This window comes from Harpia harpyja, chromosome 7 (genome assembly GCF_026419915.1).
Source record: "Harpia harpyja isolate bHarHar1 chromosome 7, bHarHar1 primary haplotype, whole genome shotgun sequence".
Taxonomy (NCBI): Eukaryota; Metazoa; Chordata; class Aves; order Accipitriformes; family Accipitridae; genus Harpia; species Harpia harpyja.
In genome coordinates this window covers 2,945,465-2,966,012 of record NC_068946.1, presented here as the reverse complement: position 1 = coordinate 2,966,012, position 20,548 = coordinate 2,945,465, and the positions used below count along the sequence as shown (strand labels likewise).

At 36.3% G+C, this 20,548-nt stretch overlaps 1 protein-coding gene across 6 annotated transcripts in view; it reads right to left on the bottom strand.

Moving 5' to 3' along the window:
• Positions 1-20,548, bottom strand: part of GNB1 (G protein subunit beta 1) — a 46,027-nt gene that overhangs the window by 1,722 nt on the left and 23,757 nt on the right. For 5 of the 6 annotated variants that reach the window (XM_052792191.1, XM_052792193.1, XM_052792196.1 and 2 more), the window contains 9 exons: positions 15,243-15,350; positions 14,524-14,562; positions 12,632-12,738; positions 10,695-10,758; positions 8,321-8,483; positions 5,573-5,639; positions 3,844-4,045; positions 3,248-3,464; positions 367-478 (listed from right to left, as the gene is read on the bottom strand). In XM_052792191.1, the coding sequence (XP_052648151.1) occupies positions 372-478; positions 3,248-3,464; positions 3,844-4,045; positions 5,573-5,639; positions 8,321-8,483; positions 10,695-10,758; positions 12,632-12,738; positions 14,524-14,562; positions 15,243-15,299 (1,023 nt within the window). In that variant the 5' untranslated portion in view covers positions 15,300-15,350 and the 3' untranslated portion in view covers positions 367-371. Of the gene's footprint in view, positions 1-366; positions 479-3,247; positions 3,465-3,843; positions 4,046-5,572; positions 5,640-8,320; positions 8,484-10,694; positions 10,759-12,631; positions 12,739-14,523; positions 14,563-15,242; positions 15,351-19,690; positions 19,822-20,548 lie in introns of those variants that run through there. The other variant, XM_052792194.1, reaches the window with a different exon arrangement.

The window sequence follows — 20,548 nt, the reverse complement described above, 5'->3', positions numbered from 1 at the left end:
TTTATTAAGAGTTGCACTTTGATAAACTGTAATCAAGTTTCAAGCTTTGCTTTTGCTACCCACTGACGCATTTAGCCATTATCTCACCATTTTCAAGAATGCCATTTATTTACTAACCCAGATTCAAAAGACTGTAGTCATCCCTAACAGGAAAATAAAATATGCCAGAAAGAGTTCATCATAAAAATGTCATTGCATACATTAAACAAATAGCCTTCTAAAAAAACAAACTGATTTTTTTTTCCCTCAGGGACTTTCCTAATCTGAACTATAAGCTTGCAGCACCAGTAAAACAGCACTATTTGGACCTGGAAAAAAGCATTCTGAATACCAATCAAGGACAGCCTTAATTAACTGGATACCTACCTACTTCAGTTCCAGATCTTGAGGAAGCTGTCCCATGATCCTGTTGCCACTGCCATACCATCATCAGTTACACCTAAGCAACTGACACGGTTATCATGACCAGCAAGGACACCTATAAATAAGAACACGCAACAAACATATTATGTTACTTTGATGATTTCGTATTTCAGTTCAAGTAACACTGAGGCATGCATGTTTGAATTAGTCAACCTATACATTAAAAAATCCTGAACAAATGTTGTTGGAATTTTTAAATGCTTTTGGTTTTATAAGCACAAACTTAGATATAACTAGGTGGGTTCAGAAGGGAGTAATTCAGTAAATGCATTACTCCAAAATTTTCCTTATATATTCCCCATGTTATGACCTTCACGGGTTTCCTTTGAGTTGTGAAATCACAGCCCCAAAAATTCTGCTGACAATGTCATTGCAATTAATATAGTATAACCACGCATTGCATAGCTCTCAGTATTTCCTCTCCATAGTGATAAAGATCAGTTAGATTTTACAAAATTTTTTAATGTGTAAAATCAGAAGTCAAACTGAAGTATGTTATAAACACTAAAGCATTTTTCATCTAATTTTATCTTACTATGTTTACAAGCACTTGCAAGACTTAAACTCCTACATGCAATCTATTTGTCAATATGCAGATTTGCTACAATTCAATTATAGTACCATTAACAAAAAAAATTGAGATACTAAACAGAAAAATTCAAGGAGCCAACATTTTCCTCTATCCGCTTAAAATTAACAGTTTCAAGGACTTAAAAAGAAAACTTAATTATGTTCAAGCTCTTTCCAGTCCACAGCACTGAGCTAAGATATTCTTGACGGACTTAAAATTAATCTTTCTACATCAATTACACTTCTCATGGGACTCACTCATATTTTGGACCTTTCCCCTCCATTTACTATTCTCCAATACAGAACATGAATTAAGTCAGTTTTAGTTCTTACACAAACAAGTATGTTTATAAACTAATAATTTTAACTGTTAATTCAGTGTAAAAACGACTACTTCATACACAAGGATTCTTGATGTTTGAAGAAGTAACATTTCTGATATACTTCATAAAAACAGTAATACTATGTAACACCATTAATCTCCAGGCCCTGTTAAATCCATACAAGTGTCTAAGCCTCAGTACAGAATTGTTCACTTCTGCAGCACAAGCCAAATCTTAAGTGTTGAAGCAGACAATACAATCTTCAGAAATGCAGTGCGATACAGAAGCCAGCTGCCAGAGCTAGCAGAAGTACCTAGGAGTTACCTAGAATTTACTGTGGAAACAGCGTTGATATATCAAAATTCAGTCTACCATCAGCATTAGTAAGTGCTGCAATTTGGTAAAACAAAGACAGCACCAAGAAGTCTTATACAATTTGAACTGAATGCATAACCACAAAGGGGTTTAATATAAAATCAGGCACGACAGAAGTGTCAAATCTGCTGAGCAATCTTAAGTCTCAGAACATTTCAATAAGCAGAATACTTGACAAAGCAGTCGTTTAAAACGGTTCTAAAACTCGGCAATAAAAAAATCACACTTCATGAGTACATGGACCAGAAACTGAGATCAGTATAAAGAATTGTTTCTCATTTCTACAGGTAAGCAAGATCACCACCTCCTTCTGTTCTTTTTCTAAATAAAGGTCTTTCAAAGGAAAAATACAGGAAAAAAATACATAATCGTTTTTACAGTAGCTAAATACAGCCAATTGTAAACTAACATAGACATTAATCGAGAGAAATATCTCAATTCATCTCCATACAGGCTTATATACACATTTATGGTCTCAATAATCAAAGTACAAGAATCTCGAGTTGTAAATCTCAACACACAGACAAGGCTGATTCATAAAATGCATTTCAGTACTGAAATACTTGTATTTGGCACCATTAACTTGCAAATAGAACCAAATGCTATTTTACGATATATGAACCAAGTGTCCACAGATTCAACTTCTCAGCGTTGATAAAAAACTATCATGAATTTTGGAAGAAACGAATAAAATCCAAGTGGTAAAACAAAGCTGCTAGAGACAGAAATTAACAAACCCAATGGAAACTATTTTGGTATAGTCCAGGATTATATGTGTGTTTCTGTTTTCTTCTACATGCAGTATATCCTCCCCTCAAAGCCATCAGTCAATTTGCACCAATAATGTACTTGCAACTAATCCTTTCAACTACATGTGGAAGAACATTCTGCTTGGCTGCTGTTTTTTGTTTGCTTTTAAAACCCACCTAGGATAATTTTAAAAGCCTAGACCACTTTATTTGGTAACAGAATAGGTCCTTGCTCTCATTCCCTGTTCCGATGAGAATAAAGAAACATTTGCAGCCTAATTTATACCTTTTCTCCTTTTCTGTGATAAAATTTTTCATTTTAAAGAACTGAAGTTAAATTATCTTAAGCTTTGGACCATAAATTTCACATTCATTTTCTCAAAAGATAATCTCCACAATGTCTGTTGTTTCGCTGGTTGTCTCTACAGCTACTGCTACAAGTATCAGGAAAAAAAAAAAATTCTTTTATATAAATAGCAACATTAATGTTGAATTGCTTTGACCAGTTCATACATAAATAATGCCATAAAGTAAAAAAAAAAAAAAAAAAAAGCACCCTCCACCCCCAAAACCTTGTTTTTAATAGCAGTCTTCCTGTTCTCAAGCATATGTTTTTCCCTTCTATCCTTTAGCAGTATTCCAATTTATTTGTTAACACCATTAAGCTACTTTGGTCATCCTAAAACAGGTTATCACAGAGTTTTAAAGTTGACACAGGGAATGGTAAACAGGTCTGTACGTATGACTCAACTCACACATTCAGTATGTTACACTGCATTTATAATATTTAAAACCAAAAACGTTTACCTGCTCTATCAGCTTTCAGTGTGTCCCAGACATTGCAGTTGAAGTCATCATAACCAGCTAGAAGGAGACGTCCACTCTTGGAAAATGCTACAGAGGTGATGCCACAGATGATGTTATCGTGTGAATAAACCATAAGTTCCTGATCAGCCCGAAGATCAAAAAGCCTGCACGTAGCATCATCTGAGCCTGTGGCAAATGCATTGCCATTTGGGAAGAACTTTAATGAGGGACAGGGGGGAAGAAAAAAAAGACACATGATTTCAGACTTGATTCCTCTATCTCATTGAATATACCATTTTATACAGACCAAATGGAAAAAGAAAGCAGCAAAGAACAGTATACATCTCTCCACTACTGGGATATGGGCAAAAACAGTGAAGCAATTAAGAGCATGTGAAGAACAGCCACAATTTCCATTTACCACAACAGATCTGAAGTTGCACAAGTTTCAGGTACTTTCCCCAGCTACAAAAACTATTAATTATAGAAAATATGCCATAATACTACATCATACAGTACGTGCTTAAGAGCTGAGACCAGAGAAATATAAAAATATAAATTTAAACCCCATGTCCTCTGTTCAAGTTGATACATACACAGATGGCATTGATGTCCGACTCATGGCCAGTGAAGGTTTGCCGACACATTCCTTCTCTGACATCCCACAGTTTGGCAGAGGCATCACAGGCACCAGAAACAAAACACCGGGCATCAGGAGCAAGAGACAAACTCATAACATCTCCAGTGTGCCCAGTAAATGTAGTTGTCTGCTGACCAGTTTCTATGTCCCAGAGAGCACTTGAAAGAATAATTAAAAAGGCAAAAATCAACATATTTTTGCTCCATTAGAAGGTCTAGACAGCAATTCTTGTCTAAACCTGTTCATTTATATCACTGCTAAAAAGTAAAATGCCATAAAGTATTCACAAAAAATACATTGAGAATAGAAAAAACAAACATTCTTTGTTGAACTATTTGGCTATGTTACAGGATAATTGTGCAGAGAAGTTTTTAAAAGCCATCTTCAGTTTTAAAATATTGGGGGTTTTTAATTGAAAAACAGTGCAAAAAACTAATGACTAACATTCATAGCTGTTCATAACACAAAGTTCTTGTGACGTGCCATAACTATTGTCCAGTACTACTACAAGCTTGATTTAAAGCAACAGTGCTAAGGCTACAGCAACAGCTGAGTCAGCATTTCTCATTTTAAAAACCCACTGAGAATGTGTAACTTTGTGAATTATGTCTGTCGTCTTAAAGCTGCACCACTTTCCCAAGACAGCAAAATCACTACTACAGCGATAATCAAAAAGTATAAAGGGATGAAAGAACACCATCACCTCCCTAACAAGAGGTCTAAACATTTAAGGAAGATTAAGGATTTTTAATTTCTGTAATTTCTCAGTAAACCAGACCCATATGACTGACAGATTTGCACTAGGCAAGTAAAAGATGACTGTACTTTGAAGCTTGGCTGAACTGAAGTGATGTCAAGGACAAATGGTTATCCAGACAACTGTAGACTTACTACAATAACTCCTGAAGCAGCTGTATTCTTTTATAAAGAGCATAATTTTAACAAATCTTGTCTGTTTTCTTAAAAAAAAAAAACAACCCAACACATAATTAGAAACATTTTGTTTTTAAAAAAGTATATATTCAACAGCTACTCAGAATCAGTGGATTAATAGATGAGCATTCAAAGAAACTGACGCTGTGTAGGAGAGGTATTTGTTAGACAACCTTTGCTGTAAGAACTGCTGCTTGGGAGAACTGTAATGCTTTTAATTAAATATAATAATCTATGAAAAAAGATTGAGGTCTTTTTTTGGTTCAGAAGCTAGTATTTATTAAGACATACACCTACATTCTCCTCAAAAAACCCATCTACTGTCACTGTAGAATATTTCCTAGGAGCTCTTCTGAATAACAACATAAACTAAATTCTGCATTAGAAAAATCCAAATATGACTTTTAAAGTAATAAACACTGAATACTAAACAAGTTTGAGAAAAGCCATTAGTCTAATACACTTACTTCTGAAAGCCTAATAGTTGTAGTAAAAAAAGTTTCCCATACCACCTTAACACAGAGAATTGGGTCAGGATCTTCAGAACATGGGCATAACTAAACAGCCAAAGGTAACAAACGTGAAAGCCCAAATTTTCCATTACTAGTAAAAATGTGATATAGGAACAATAATCAATCACATTTAGTCTTCTGGACGACCATCAGGTTTACAAAGAATAAAGTTTCCTTCAATAATAGAATATAGCTGTGAAAAGTCATTACTAACAATCATGTCAAAATTTTACTGCTTACCAAGTGGTGTCACCAGAGCTGGTAACAATTTGATTATCATCCAAGAAACGACAGCATGACAAGTATCCTGAAAACAAAAGGAAAAGTTGATGAGTAAGACCAGGGATTGCTCTTCACGTCACATACCGGCTTGCTTATATGTTGCTTCGTCCTCTCCTGAAGATTCAGCCAGAATTACTATATAAGCCTAAAACACAACACGATTTTTATATAGGAACCTCCAATGTTTTGGACAAAATGTAGTTTGGCTCTTTACAGACATGCCCAATTCAACGACTACACTAGCACAGTGATACACTGGTATAACAGCATGTCAACCTAAACAAAGATGTAAAACAGAACAAAATAAACTTAAGCAACTTAACCAAACAGGGTAGGCACTGTTTTGGAAATACCCTGCCAATTTTTCTTTTGGTAGAGTGGGGAGAGGAAGAGGAGGAAGAGAAAGATGGAGTAGTGAGGCAAAAGTGTGGAATCCACTGGCCAAGCTGGAGAGAAGTACAGGTAACCCTGCGCTGTACACACTAAAGTTTCTTAGAAAGTGGATCTGTATGTCACTGCATCCGGGAGCAACAAATGCTTATGACCTCAATTGTATCATACAACTATTGAGAAAAAATAATCTACATTCTTGGTCAGTACAAATAACAGAGCATATACATTGGATGTTTCCCAACAGTGGCATCAAAGAATTTCATCTGAATGCTCTGAAGCATCTTTGTACTGAAGTACCACGTGCCAAACTATCAACGTAACAACTCTGATTACAAAATTAGTCTGTCCGGCCTGCCACCTCTATTTCACAAAGCACAAACATCTTCTGAAAATCCAAAATACAGCAAAATATGAAAACCTGTAAACATTGGCTTCCAGCTATAGGCTTTGTTCAATTCTGCAACAGAAAAGCAGTGCCTTGAAACTGTTCCTTCGAGAAGATTCCACACAAACTGGTCAGGTCTCAAATGTACTCCTTGATGTCTCTTGCTTTACAGCAAAATTCTGCTTCTCATATTATGTAAAAATCCATGTCTTCCCAGCTATACAGTTTATAACCATAAAGACCATTAAGCAGCTAGAGTATCCTAGAAGTAATGCTCTTTTTATTGCTAAAACATTTTTCAGTATTTTGATACACACACAGCCACACAAAGCTCCCTGTGTCCAACCATCATTGCAATTCTCCCCGTGTCCTGAAGGGCAGGTGGGAGGAGAAAAAAAAAAAAAAAAAAAAAAAAAAGAAGAGGAGTACCTTCTCAGAAATCACTTTACTGGTCACATCACAACCACTATCTGAAGGTCAAATCAACACTGCATTTTCATACCCTTAACTATACCCAGAGGGTACAGAATCCCCCTAAATTACATAAATCATGCTTTGCAAGAAAGACAGCTGAAAGAAAATTAAATAGCATTAAGCATACTTCAATTCACGTCTAACCTTTTCTGTATAAAATTCATTAATGTGTAACTACTTATTTCTGAGTAACCTTATTTTCCTTTCATGAACAGTCTTTATACCATTTTCTTTACTCCCTATAGTTAGAGGCTTGATCAGCCAGAAAACCAGCAAGACAGAGACCACCTGACATTTTCTCTCAAGAACTGTTAGATATTTTCTCTGGAGCCAGGGCGCCAGCCTCTAGAGCAATCTACCTTTGTTTTGCTGTGTTTTGGATTACACTCTTTGTGGAAACAAAGAGACCATAATGATAACGTGCAGCTTCAGAGCTGCAGCTTTAGAAGAAATGCCTAATTACAGTCCATTCCCTTTCTCAAATTGTTGGAGGTATTACTGATTCCACAAGAATGCAGAAGACTACTGATGTGTGCGACAGGCCACATTATGCCAGTACTTTACAAGATACCAGACTGCCTACTAAATAGCCAGTGTCTTAATTTTCAAAGGAGTTAAAGAAACCACCACTGCGGTTTCCTCTGAAAAATTTCCGATCCCATTCACAAAAAAATAAAAATACAATCTGTCCATTATCAGACAATATGCAAAAGCAATTCACATTTTCTAGGTTACTACTGCTGCTTATAAGGTGCTCATGTCCATTAACTGTACATTCTTTAGGAGGCGAGAGTATCTTCAGCCACTGCATTTGCTTTTAGGGGTACTTTGCGACACTGAGTCTCTTGGTTTGCTCAGAAAGAAAAATTTTCAACTCATCCCCCCACACTTAAAACACTAGCTTTTAACCACCATGAGAGATTTTCTTGCTTCAAAAACTCTAACACCTGTGTCTCTACAATCCTTCTTACCTAACAAGATGAATTTTGCTTCATGAGTCACTAAGAGAACTTTGCAACTACAGTTTACATTCTAATTCACCAGGCAGAGCCTACAAGTCCTGTCTCTTCTCATCAATCACAAGACAGTCCACCTTAGAAACAGAAACTGAACGTAAAAGCTACTGTATTTTGGAGAGAAGGAGAAACAGAAGAGGAAGTAATGAGAACTCAAACCACTGCAACTAAAGAATATCTCCATCAGAAGGCAGCTGTCTCATGAAAAGTTAAAACATATTCTCATTAAACTACTTCTGTTCAAAGAGCATCATCCTTTAAAAAGAGTTTTTAAAAAGGAGGGAGACAGGCAGTATGCAGCTAAGGTCCTGCCCGAGAAATACAGGTCCACAGTGAAGTACACCTTTTTAATTAGGAAATTACATTTAAAAAAAATTTTTTTTGTTAACTCTTCACCAGGTGCTTAGGTAACTTAGATCATTCCAAACAGATACTCACCTGTGTGACCAGCTAGTTCACGGCTGACACGTACATTCCCTTCACGAGTTTTCAAGTTATAAATGGAACAGATGTTATCAAGACCACCACAAGCCACATAATTTCCAGAAGGAGCATATGCACAAGTCATGACCCAAGATGAACGCAGGGGAATAGCATGCACCTGAAACAGATACATTAATGTATTTCATCTGCAAAACAACTGATTCAATAATTTACCATCAGGAAGTTTTTCACCTGTCTCTCAAGACTTACATCATCTTTTTGTGAAAAGGACAAGAAGAAAACTGTGAAAAGGAAAGTCTTTGGCTGTTTGAGTATCAAACTATTTTGAGGGTAACTTGCATATATAGCTCGTCAGACCAAATAATGATGTAACTAAACCCTCAGATTTGCCTTTCCTGAATATCGTTTAATCACTAATTTTGGTCAAAACTAAATTATTTCATTTCAGTGCTCTGATTACTATTGGTTTATTATAGGTTCAGGAAAATATTGACTTCCAAGTAGTCAGCAAAACTGCCAATTCCAGGCTTAGATCTTATGCTATGAATGAACAAGTAAGGAAATCGCTACTTTCATTGCCATTTAAATCCTTCTTTGGAAACCTACTGCAAGCAATCAAGCTTCATATTTAAATAACTACCCCATGTTCCTTTGTCATTCTATGCTCAAAGAACTTTATTTTTAAAATTATTGAAGCTAAACCTGTTCTGTCTTGATAACTCATTGCATTCATCCTTCAAATTTGTTCGTAACATTTTTAAGGAATCATATCCTTATACATGTTGTGAGATTTCATGCAATATTAACAATCTTCCTGCATTTCTTAAGTAAACAGTAAAGGCTACTGTGTGTTCCTCTGCTGCTACAGTAATCAGTGATCCTGCAGCAATCAGCAGTTAAAAAACAATACCCTGCACTAAAACCCACCAGCTCATTTTTGGAAGTCTTCTACCAAGGAACTAATTGGAATATTCACCTTGAGCCATTTTATTTTATCATTAGGAAAAGATCGTATTTATGACAACTGTGTTACTTCCAACATGTGCTGCAACTGCCAAAAGAATATCTGCAGACTATCATTCAAGTATTTTTGCATTAACTGCTTTGGGGTACTACCTAGTCATATTTAATACTATTTCAACACCAAGCTGTTTGCTACCTATAATTCCAGAGGCTTTGTGGTTTGGGTTTTAGGGGTTTTTGTTTGTTTGGGTTTTTTTACTTCTTTGGGGGTGGGGTGGTGGTGGATTTTTTTCTGGTTTTAACTCAATTGCTACTTCACTGAATCAATACTGCCAAGAAGTATGGGAGGAGGATGCTTTGCAGCTGAAGAGTTCTATTTCTGATTCTAGTAAAAATTTCACCAGTGTAGTAAGAACCTCTGATTCCATTCCCGCCCAGTAAGAAATCTGCTTTCTGCCTCTTGATGATGCCATGGATTAATTAGCATTCATTGAAGTTACTAATATGGAAATCATGGTATACAGTGATTATTTTACTGTCTTATCTTTCAGTTGTTATAGTAATTTAGATCACATTTACCTGCAGGCTGGCGTCAAAGGAGGAGGATGAAGGCAAAAAGGGAGATGTGGGGTTTTTTTGCAAACGGTATTATTACTCTTTAGTAAAGTTATGGATTCATTAGTTTCACAACTGGGATTCAACTATAGTCCCAGCTTTAGGAGTTGCTGCTGCAGTTGTTTGTCTCTGCTTCTGTCTCCTCTGTAGCATGCCATTTGCTCAAGTGTATTGGCAAAATTGGTTTTAAGGCTATGATGAGCTAAGTCAGGAAAACTTATTTGAAATAAAGTCAGTTCTGTACTCCTGTGCACAACAGACATAAGTAGCTCTGTCACCTAACTCAAAGGGGCAACATGTGAATTGTTGCTAGCCCTGATAACAATAACCATAACCAGTAAATACCAATCACTACAATATGAAAGTAAAAGTAATCCTGAACCGCATCATGTGATTGCAGCCACAACGTGATAACCCAGTATATATGTCAGGTCTTTCAGTACTTAACTGCAGACAACAAATTATTATGGCTATGCTTAAATATGACCATTCTGGTGCAACATGCCAATTACTTCTTGCTCTCTGTTGATCAATTTCTCTGCAGTATCAAAACAAATCAAAACATTCTCTAGAATTAAGTAATTCATTGTTTTCCATTTGTGGTGCACATTTCCATACACAATGCACTTAAGACACTGCTATATTCTTTAAATGCAAACTTTATTGTTTTGGAGAATTCAAAATTTGGTCTTAGGACTATGAAAGTAATGCAGCCAAAATCATGACAGGTAACATTTCCTTCCTTTGTATTTACAGTTGAATTACATAGCAACATATCAGTTAGTCTTACCTTGTTTGTAGTATAGCTGTCCCAAATTATAAGTTTGCCATCCTGGGAGGCACTAACTAGAAGCCTAGAGAGGAAACAGAAGGTAAACACAATCATTGGAGGAAGACAAGAAGGAACATCTTTGTGATGACACTTGTCTCCACTATCAAGGCCAAGGTACCCGAAACCATTTCAGTACAGTGCAGCATTACCCAATTCAGTTATTAGCACTATAAATACAATTTTGGAAGTACTCAATTTCAGTGCTAACTATTATGGAAATGTGTGATGGAACGCCTACATGTTAACACATTCTGACTTCAGGAAAAACTGTAGTCTTTTAACTAACATCTCCATCTTGAAAACTGAGGGAGAAAACTTGCATGGAATCAGCGTTTCTGTGTTCTACACGCAGGCTTCAGACTCAGTGAGTTTGGGAATCTACATTATCAACACATTTTCCTTTTTCCTGTTTTTAAAACAGGAATTTAAGTTCTAAGACATCCAAAAACCCTGAATGAATGTCAGCACTGAAATGCAATGGAAATTAAAATGAAACGCAGCAAAGATATCACTAATGGAAGGGGTGGCATTAGGAAGATTTTTGCTCTAAATCAAATCAACACCACCTCAATCCCCCAATCCAGCAATCACGTTTGAAATGTGATGCACCTAATACATTGTTCAGAGCTCTCTTACCTGCTTTTAATGTGCTTAAAGATAGATCAGCTACACTGACATGAAAAATTTGTATTGTCTCTGCATTTTACAAGTCATTTTGGATAAAATACTCCAATATGGTATTCAAATTTGTTCTGTGCATCTTCATCTGACCATTTCCAACTTGAACAATACAGTGCAATCATCAAAGTACTCCAGTCTCTCTGCATTAATTATTTTTGCTGTAGGTTGTATTTTAGAGCTGTCTTGAAACACTTTTGCCAAACAAGAAATCAAATCCCCATCTTTTAAATAAGCCATATGCCAAAGAGATGCCTGAAGCAATGAATTCTACATATCCGTGAGAAATTAGCTTCTTTCACAGGCATAGAAAACTGAGGTGCAAAACACTAAAGTTTAACTCAAAGTAACAATTGTGTTCGTTCTGATTTTTAAGTACTATGCAATTCAGAAACTAAAAGTATAACACATCATGAATTACTATTCATCTTCATGATGCATACTGTCGTCTTTGTTAAGCACTTGGCTATTTTGCTTTAGTGTATTTACTGTATGCATACACACAAGAGTTCATGCAGTTTTTTCATAAGGCACAGATTGTTTACACAAAATTTGTAAGAAGGTAACTTTAACAACATTAAGCTTCCTTAAAAAATCTCTACTGAGTAGAAAGAGGCTAGCTGTAACTTACAAACTCCTTAGTTGTAACTTAAAAATTCCTAAGGGGGATTTTTTTTTTATCTGTTCCTGCAAGGAAGCAGCAAAATATTCTTGTAACTGAAGTTTGAAAATTTGCTGCCATTAGTGCGCCTTAAAATTCTTGTAAAGAAAAGAGAACGAAAGTAGCTGATACTAGTATCATTTAGTTTCTTTCTAACCAAACATCTGTAGTTAAGAGGAAGCACTTAAGGAAAAAAGACAACTGATAATGAAATCTATTCTATCTTCACAGTTCCTCAGAATTCATTTGGAACCATAACTATATTTTTCAGGCAAGTAGATGAAGACTGGTATTTTGGCACCAAATTTAGATTTGGATGACAAAAACAGGGACATTAGGAGGAAAAAAGTGATATTAAGTGTTTCTGAATTCTCTTGGTTGTCTGAGTTCTCTTGGAATTAGTAGTTCCTGAGTTCTCTTGGAATTAGTAGTTCCTGAGTTCTCTTGGAATTAGTAGTTCCTAGTGGTAGGAACAGGAAAAATAACAGTCCTGTGCACTCAACTTTCCAAAGAACAGTGAAGCCACGTGATCCAATTTTGTATCACTAGCACCCACCTGGAATCAGTCCCCCAGTGCATTGCATAAATTTTAGCCAGGTGTCCCCGGAGTGTTCTTCTAGTGCGCATTTGAATTCTCCCCACTGGGTCAATATTGGCTGTGATCTGAAATAGGAATGGCATCACACACTGAATTTTTCACTTCATAGTTCCAAAAGTAACACATCATACACAACTACGTCTAAATGAGCATTCCAATGCAGACCAAATTCCCACATTTTGAATACTGACTGAGTTTTTAAAAATTACCTAATCAAAAGTTACATCATTTTATGTAGTACATCTCTATCAAATGAAGAAAGCAGCCTCTCCATCACCTTTATAAAGACTCTCGGAAATTACTTTGCTTAGGTCATATCTTCTTCGACTTCTAGGATTTCAGACCTTTGATCTGGGTTTTCTACTTATGTATAGCTAAATGTGGTAGACTAACTTTTTTTTTTTCAGAAGGGTGGGGAGGTATATCAGGCTTTAAACATGTCTCCACTTTTAAAGGATTAATTAATTACTTGCTTTCACATCCAAAAGGCCTTCCCTTCCAAGTATAGGATTATTAAATTCATAGTATACCTGATTTATTTAACCTCTTTAAGATAAAAGTAGTCTCTGCAATAAGTGAATAGCAAAGTGAAGAAGCAATCCTCAGTTTAGCTGTCCTTACACAGTCAAATTTAATATAAGTAAGTCCTCCATTCTGGAGAGAAGTACCGGTTCAAAAAAACCCAGAAAACGGCACAAAACACTTCCAGTACTGTAAGTGGTACACATCACAACAAATCCAACAGTTTGTAAGTTTATTTTATGGATAATGTCTGCATACTTCTCATGTCTCCATGTTACAAAATTCTTCAGCAAGTATATTTGAGTAAAGACCTCTGCTTCTTTTCAAAGGCTCTCAACACGGCTTAGGACTCAGGTCTCAGATGAACAGGTAAGAATGTTTCCTTGACATAAAACTCCTTTCATGGTGGACATCTCTTGTATTAACTAATACTGAAGCTTTTTTTTCCTCTCCCCCCTCTTTTTTTCATACTTTCACCCTGGAAAATACTTACCATTGTGCCCCACATAAAATGAAACCACAAGATATGTACACTCATATAAGTGTTGGCATTACTTTTATTACTTGATATTTTAGTGACATTTTAAATTAATAAACTGATATCATCACTTCTGTACCAACTATCTTAAATCAGACACACAGGATTAATAGTCAACATACAAGCTAATGGACTGAAGTAGGTGACAAGAGTCAACTGATTCATAATATATCTAGGGAAAAAAAAAAAGCAAAGGCTTGCCACCTCTTCCAATGCCATAATAATCTGTTTCAGTCTAAATTCCTACCAGATTTCTAGGAAAAAACCCCACCATATGTCCATGAGATGTACTACCGTGTACAGATTTCCCTTTCCACAAGTTAATGTTGACTGAAGCCAAGCCAATAGGATCAAAATGTGACAGTACAGCAAGATGCAAAGGTATTAGTTCAGGTTCAGAAGCAGTTCAAACATAAGTGCAGTATTGTGTGGAAATTAGTAAGTAGGTTAACCTCAGCAGGTCTTATGGTTCAGATTATCATGGTAACACAACTGTACTACTACCATATCCGTAGCAGAACACTGGAGCTCCCCTGCATTATTCTCCATTGAGCAGCAGAGATGTGCCCTGAGCCACTTCTTAAAGAAACTACTGCTCAAGGTTACCACTCTCAGAAACTGGACAAACACAAACAATGTACTTATTTCCGGAAGAAACCACCTAAAGGCGAAATAAAAAACTGATAAAGGAGGCAAACCCGATTCACTTGCGCTTACCTTCTTACACTATATTTTCTTATTGTAAAGGAGGGAAATTTTCATAATTCATGTTAAACTCTTAAATGCTTACCTGAGCCAGGGTGGCATCTGCACATGCTTTCCTAGCATCCTGCAACAGAAGAACGAGAAATTGGAAGAAGTTCTGTACATTTCTTTATACTCCATCTCTGTTTTGTCAAGTTGATCAAGCACCCTCAAAACAAGGTTCAGAAAGCATTTCTGCTTGTCATCCAGAGAGGACTCATCCTAACTGCAGCATGAACATAATATGCTGTCTGCCGTCAAAACACATTGAGCATATCGAGCATTTAACTTCCAAGTTTTCTTCTTCTTTTGAGAAAAAGGTAACACAATTTTAACCATGAAGACAGTCAAGCAATGGAACTGCTTGTTCAGACAGGCTGTGTAGTCTCCATCCTTGGAGGTTTTCAAGACCTAGCTGGACAAAGCCCTGAATAACCTTATAGCTGAACTTATTTTAAGCAGGAGGTTGCTTTACATTGGTTATGGGCTGACTCAGAAAAACTTCAGTAAACGTTCATTTTGATCTAATCCGTTTTGTTAATTATTTGTGTAACTATTATTTTCTAAGCAATATTAAAGACCAAAAAGTAATCTCCTAAAGCAGTTACATATGTTTGCCCTTTCTAAACATCCATGACATTAACTTTGACATTGTGGAAACATTTAACTTAATGCATCATTTCTGTCCATCTCTGTTCTCCTCAAGAAGCACAAATGACCATCCATCTGTACTGTGGCTTCAAGATCTACTGATAGAATACATACTCTGATTTGGTTTTTCAGTTGCTCAGCCTCCTGGCGTAACTGGTCAAGCTCACTCATTTTCCTGTGCTAAAGGTGTGCTTCACTGCCACCTCTGAAACAACCAGAAATCTGAAAGACAGGTGATAATAATGAGAATTAGTACAAGTCATAGCTTCAAATTACTAGAGTAGACAAGTCCTTTCAACCATCTCAAACAGCACTTGAAAAAAAGGCAGATTGGTTTATAAGTACTGGAATACAGGTGAAAATATTTCTCTGGAATCTCTTCAGAATAAGGTGTTACCACACAAATGTGCTTAGCTTTTTCCAGCCACAGTAAATAAAATATAATTTGGACTTATTCCTTTCCCCGGGCCCCTTTTTTTGCATTTTTTTTTTCCATTAGTGTTTTTTCTGATTCAGTTTTGTATAAACTTAAATTTCCAAAGAGTGAACCAACAGGCAACACCAACGTTAGACATGAAAATCAGAACTTCCCTGTAGGTCTTAAGAATAGAGTAAGCAATCCTCCTATCAAAGAATAAGCACATTAAATATTTACAGACTGACACAAGCACTTGCAAAATGCTGTAAAAAGACCTATTAGGAATGCTATCTGTTACACAGGGATTATTAGAAATGTTGTTCTGATATCTGGATAAAAGGAGATCACTCACAAATGTTCAGGATTTTACTTGTTAATTGCTGAATTGTCTCCCTGAGATTTCCTGAATGGATTCTAACATTAACATGTTGTCAGATTAAAACTAGTATTTTTTGAATGTTAGGTATGGGGAGGAGTTTAAGAAACTGCTGCCAACAGACATTTTCCCCCTCTAAGACTATTTTCCTAGCATCAGTAGACACCAAACTACTAACATATATTCCTCTGTCTGCTGTACTCTGTAGCCAGCAAGATAGAGGCTCAATAAAATATAATTATCACTGAACACCCTCAACTATTGCCTATAGAGTTCCTCAACTATTAGACTGGTTTCCAATAAAATAAGCATATAGATATTTTCCATCAAGCAGACAACTTATCTTTAAAAGTCACTGTTACAGAAAGATATTGTTGGCATTTTCACTAGCATTCCATACCTAAAACTCAGCTGTTCTTAAACCTTTTGTTTTAAAGTCTCTGCAGCTTGATACCAATATAAGATACTGAAGAAATGTGCTGATGAAGTTTATCTTTTATTGCAGAACAAGATAACTGGTTCCATTTTCGAATGTTACTTAGAGCACCTGGACTTTATAAACAAACACTGGTAGTGTGTTTTTAGAACATTTTATTAGCCAGAATTGACCATTTACTATTAAATAAAGCAAATGCTTTGCTAGCAGCTTTACATATTATTCTGTTAAGATTTAATCAGCTTATTTATCTTTGCAAGCATGCGGGGTTTGTTTTTTTCCCTAAAGTCCTTCCCAAGGAGAAAGATGAGGGTAACTTCCAAATTTTTATCCAATCACAGTAACAGAGCACATATGGTGAAGGCAAATGAAAGCAGTAGAGCAAAAATCACTGTCGAAAGAAAATAAGTTTCAAAAGATTAACATTCCCTAAATATTGCTATCCCACATAACCAGACTTATCTCACAGCTCTTTGTAGTAGCTAGTATTCCAAACCGAGGACCTCAAGAAACAGATGTCAGATCTTGTCATATTACCATTTACAAGTTTACCTCTGAAACCCAAAGCATTTTAGAAAAGGAATTTTAGTTAGCTTCTCTCTCAAAACCTCCATTCACACAACCTTCAAAGCCCTTTCACTTTATTGTGAAACTAGGTGTCTCCTTTTTTCTCTCTTCTGGTGCCAGGGTCATCTTTAAGCCCCTTTAAGATTGCTTGTTCAGCTTAGTCCAAAATCCAGTTAAGACAAAACCCATCAAGAGTGTTTTATTATCCTATAACCACCTTCTTTTCTTTTGAATGCTCTTTTGTTTCCCAAGATGTTTTGCTCATTCCACATTTAAGACAAAACACTGTGTGGCTGGGTGTATCTACAGTTTTTAGCATGCAGTCATCGCTGCCTACAGCTCCGGTGTAGTTCACACACATTGTGAAATGGTATGCACTACTCTTGACATAAAGGAATTAAGAAACTCTAAAGACTCTTCCTAAGAATAAAATGCAAATTTTCAGACCTTTTACCTTTTTGATATCCAGTTCCATTTCTGCCATTCTCTAAGTTAATATATAAACCTGTTTCCCACTAAGCAAATACCAGCCTCTCCAGGCAGAGTACAAAGAATTTAGAGATGGTATCATTCCTATTTCAGAGAAAGAAATTACGATCCAAAACTTAAGCGTTCTGCTCAAGGTCACAGCAACTAAATGACAGGATTAAGATAAGGATTCAGGACACCAGAACTCCAGCTGCAGTTACAGGTAACTACATTGAAGATTTACATGCAGCTTTATTTAAAAATGTAATAGGATGAATAATCTAATGTCAGTCAAAGCAGATACAGCTTAAAATAGTGCCAATTTGTTTCTGCCAGAATTTGTGCACTATGCAATACAATTCTCTCACATTTAAATGAAACAAAACTTCTTTGTATGGAACAGGAAGAGGCCTAAGGACATGAACACTAATCCTAGGAAAAAAGTCATATTGAGAAAGTTCACTTCACAGAAACTCAACCCCATAGGTTCATTCTGGATTATTTGCATACACTGAGTTTAAAACAAATCATACAAGCTTATTTCATGCCTGTGCCTTATTGCTTAATAGAGCATGCACTGAAAGGTATTACTGCAAATGACAAAACCGGATGAAGCAGCCTAATAGTGTCGAGTGTCTTCTGCAGTAACACAGAAGCAGTAACATTGATACAGCCAAATCAGAAGCTGAAGGGACACAAGACACATTCCCCGGTTGATGGGATATTATAGCTTAACTAGCATGTACGCATCTGTCTTCACACAGCTCAAACCTCCATTACACTTTGAAAGGCCTAGCACAGTAACTGTATGTATACTTATGTTACAGAAGAAACTCTCACATCAACTTCAGGACAGTACTCTGCCTCAGCACTTCGCTTCCCATTCTCTTCCAAGTCCCGCTTTATGCAGGGGCAGAACGACCCAAACTCCTCCACAATCTGTAAGAATTAACTAAACATACTAACAGAACCTAACCTTCAGAGTCATTTCATAAATGCACTTTATCATACAGTTAGTCAGACATACATGTACATAACCTGCCCTAGCTACTGCGAAGCTAAGCTCCTAAAATGATGTGGAATTCACAAATAAAGCAAGACAATCACTCACTAATGTTTTAAGGAAAGCTTCCTTTTAATGAACAACTTCAAAATGGTTTACCAACACTACAGAAACCTTTACACCTACATGCAAGATACTGGCTCCATTATCACAGGCAACAAGGAGTTCAAGGAACTTTACTATTGTTAAAGCAGCTTCTATGGATCTTGACCTTCAGTAACTTGCTAGGTAGGACTCATGTTTCAATATTAGCTGCATGACAATTAGTAGCTGAATGCATACAACACTTGATGTCTTTCCCATCTGTAATATATTCATATGGTAAGTTCATATCTTGAAGTTAGATACACTTTTAGAGTTACAAGTTAGCCCCTATGCATTCCAAGCAACTCTGAACTCTAACTGCATTTCTGACAGCATCCATAGGAATTGTTTAAACCAGATTTCCACACTCCCTTTGTAGTCTCTGTCGTTTCAACATCAACAGGAAGTTCTAATTCCTGCCAACATGACTGAACTCACTAACACTCAGGAAACGAAAATCCTAATGAAGCCAAGGGCATTAAAACACAGTAAGTTCTCTGAAGCAGACTGTAGAAGTTATGGGACAACCAGCCAACCAACTTGGCTATTGCTCTATTTCTTTTACACTAAGTCTTAGGCAATTAAATTTATGGCAGAAACACGATCATGGGGGAAAAAAAGAGGGTTCCATCCTCTTGTGTACTTTTCAGCTATACTGTATATATATCAGCAGAAGTTACTAGCACCTAGCATTTGAAAAAAAAAAAAAAAATCTTTAAAAGAGCAAGAACAGGTAAGGTCAGGAAAATGTATGGGAAAAATATTTTTATCTATTCTCACTCTTGATACCTGGGAAGTTTTCATACAGATTTATTCATATTACAGACAGAAGTAACAAGCAGAGACTGTTTAATATGTGATCTATGCTCGTCGCAAACTAGCACAACTGAACATCATTAAATAATATATTTTTGTTTCTCAGCGTGTTCTAAAGGCATTTAACCCCATTTTAAAAGAAGGTTTCTAGGAGAAACTGTAAGCTTGATATGGATGATGCTTCTATTTCTGGGATTTTGGAAGAAGTTACTAAATTTCTTAATCAAGCAAACCTCATGCCAAAAAAAAAGTCACTACTCAAGTTCCACACTCCTTTTTTCCAAATTATCACCACAGCTGTGAAGAAATAGGTAGAAGCCAAACTCATGCTTACCTCACTTTCTTTTGAATATGTTACTGTGTTCTTGAAGGCAGGTTTCTCAAGAATAACACACTCACTTTGCTGAACTCACTCAAGACCTTTCCAGAGGCTGAAGTGCTTAAGTGTGTCTGCTCTAAGCCTAATTCCCCCTAATCTTGTTGACAAGTATACCTTGTAGATAATTCTCTTCTTGCCAGGGACAACAATATGCATACTTGCAAGGTAGCTTACTATTCTTCACTACTCCGATGACCCAAGCCTCTAATCTCTTCTTACAAGTTACCCACAAGAGAGTCACTTTGTTCCTCTCTTCCCCACATAAGAAAATCAAGTATTGGCTTCACCTAATTTGTTAACTTTCCATATATGATAAAACTTCGCAATTCAGCTATGTCAAAAGGATTTATCATGTCACTCATCTCAAAGTAACAACTTCTGGGTTTGTTTTTCTGTAAGCTATATCAGCTATATTCCTATATACGAGGAAAGTTATGTATGTCCAGGAAGTCAATTATCTGTTGAACAACTCTGCACAGAATCTTTGAACTGATTATAAAGCCTTATGAAATCTACAAAACTTCCACATACTTTCTGCAAATGGAGATACACTTAGGATCCCAGTGTAATAATTCTAATTTAAAGGTAGTGCTCACTAATCAGAAAACAGTGACAGAACAATTCAGAGGCTGAGGAAGACCTCAAATTCACTCATTTCACTGTTACAACTTTAATGTCCTTTCCAGAGCTCAAGCTGCTTATCCAATTAAGTCCAGCTACTGAAACCAAGGTATCGGTAGTACCATCACATTTATATGTAGACTGATGCTTGCCTACATTGTAAGAGAAATAGGAAGAGTTGAATACAACTCA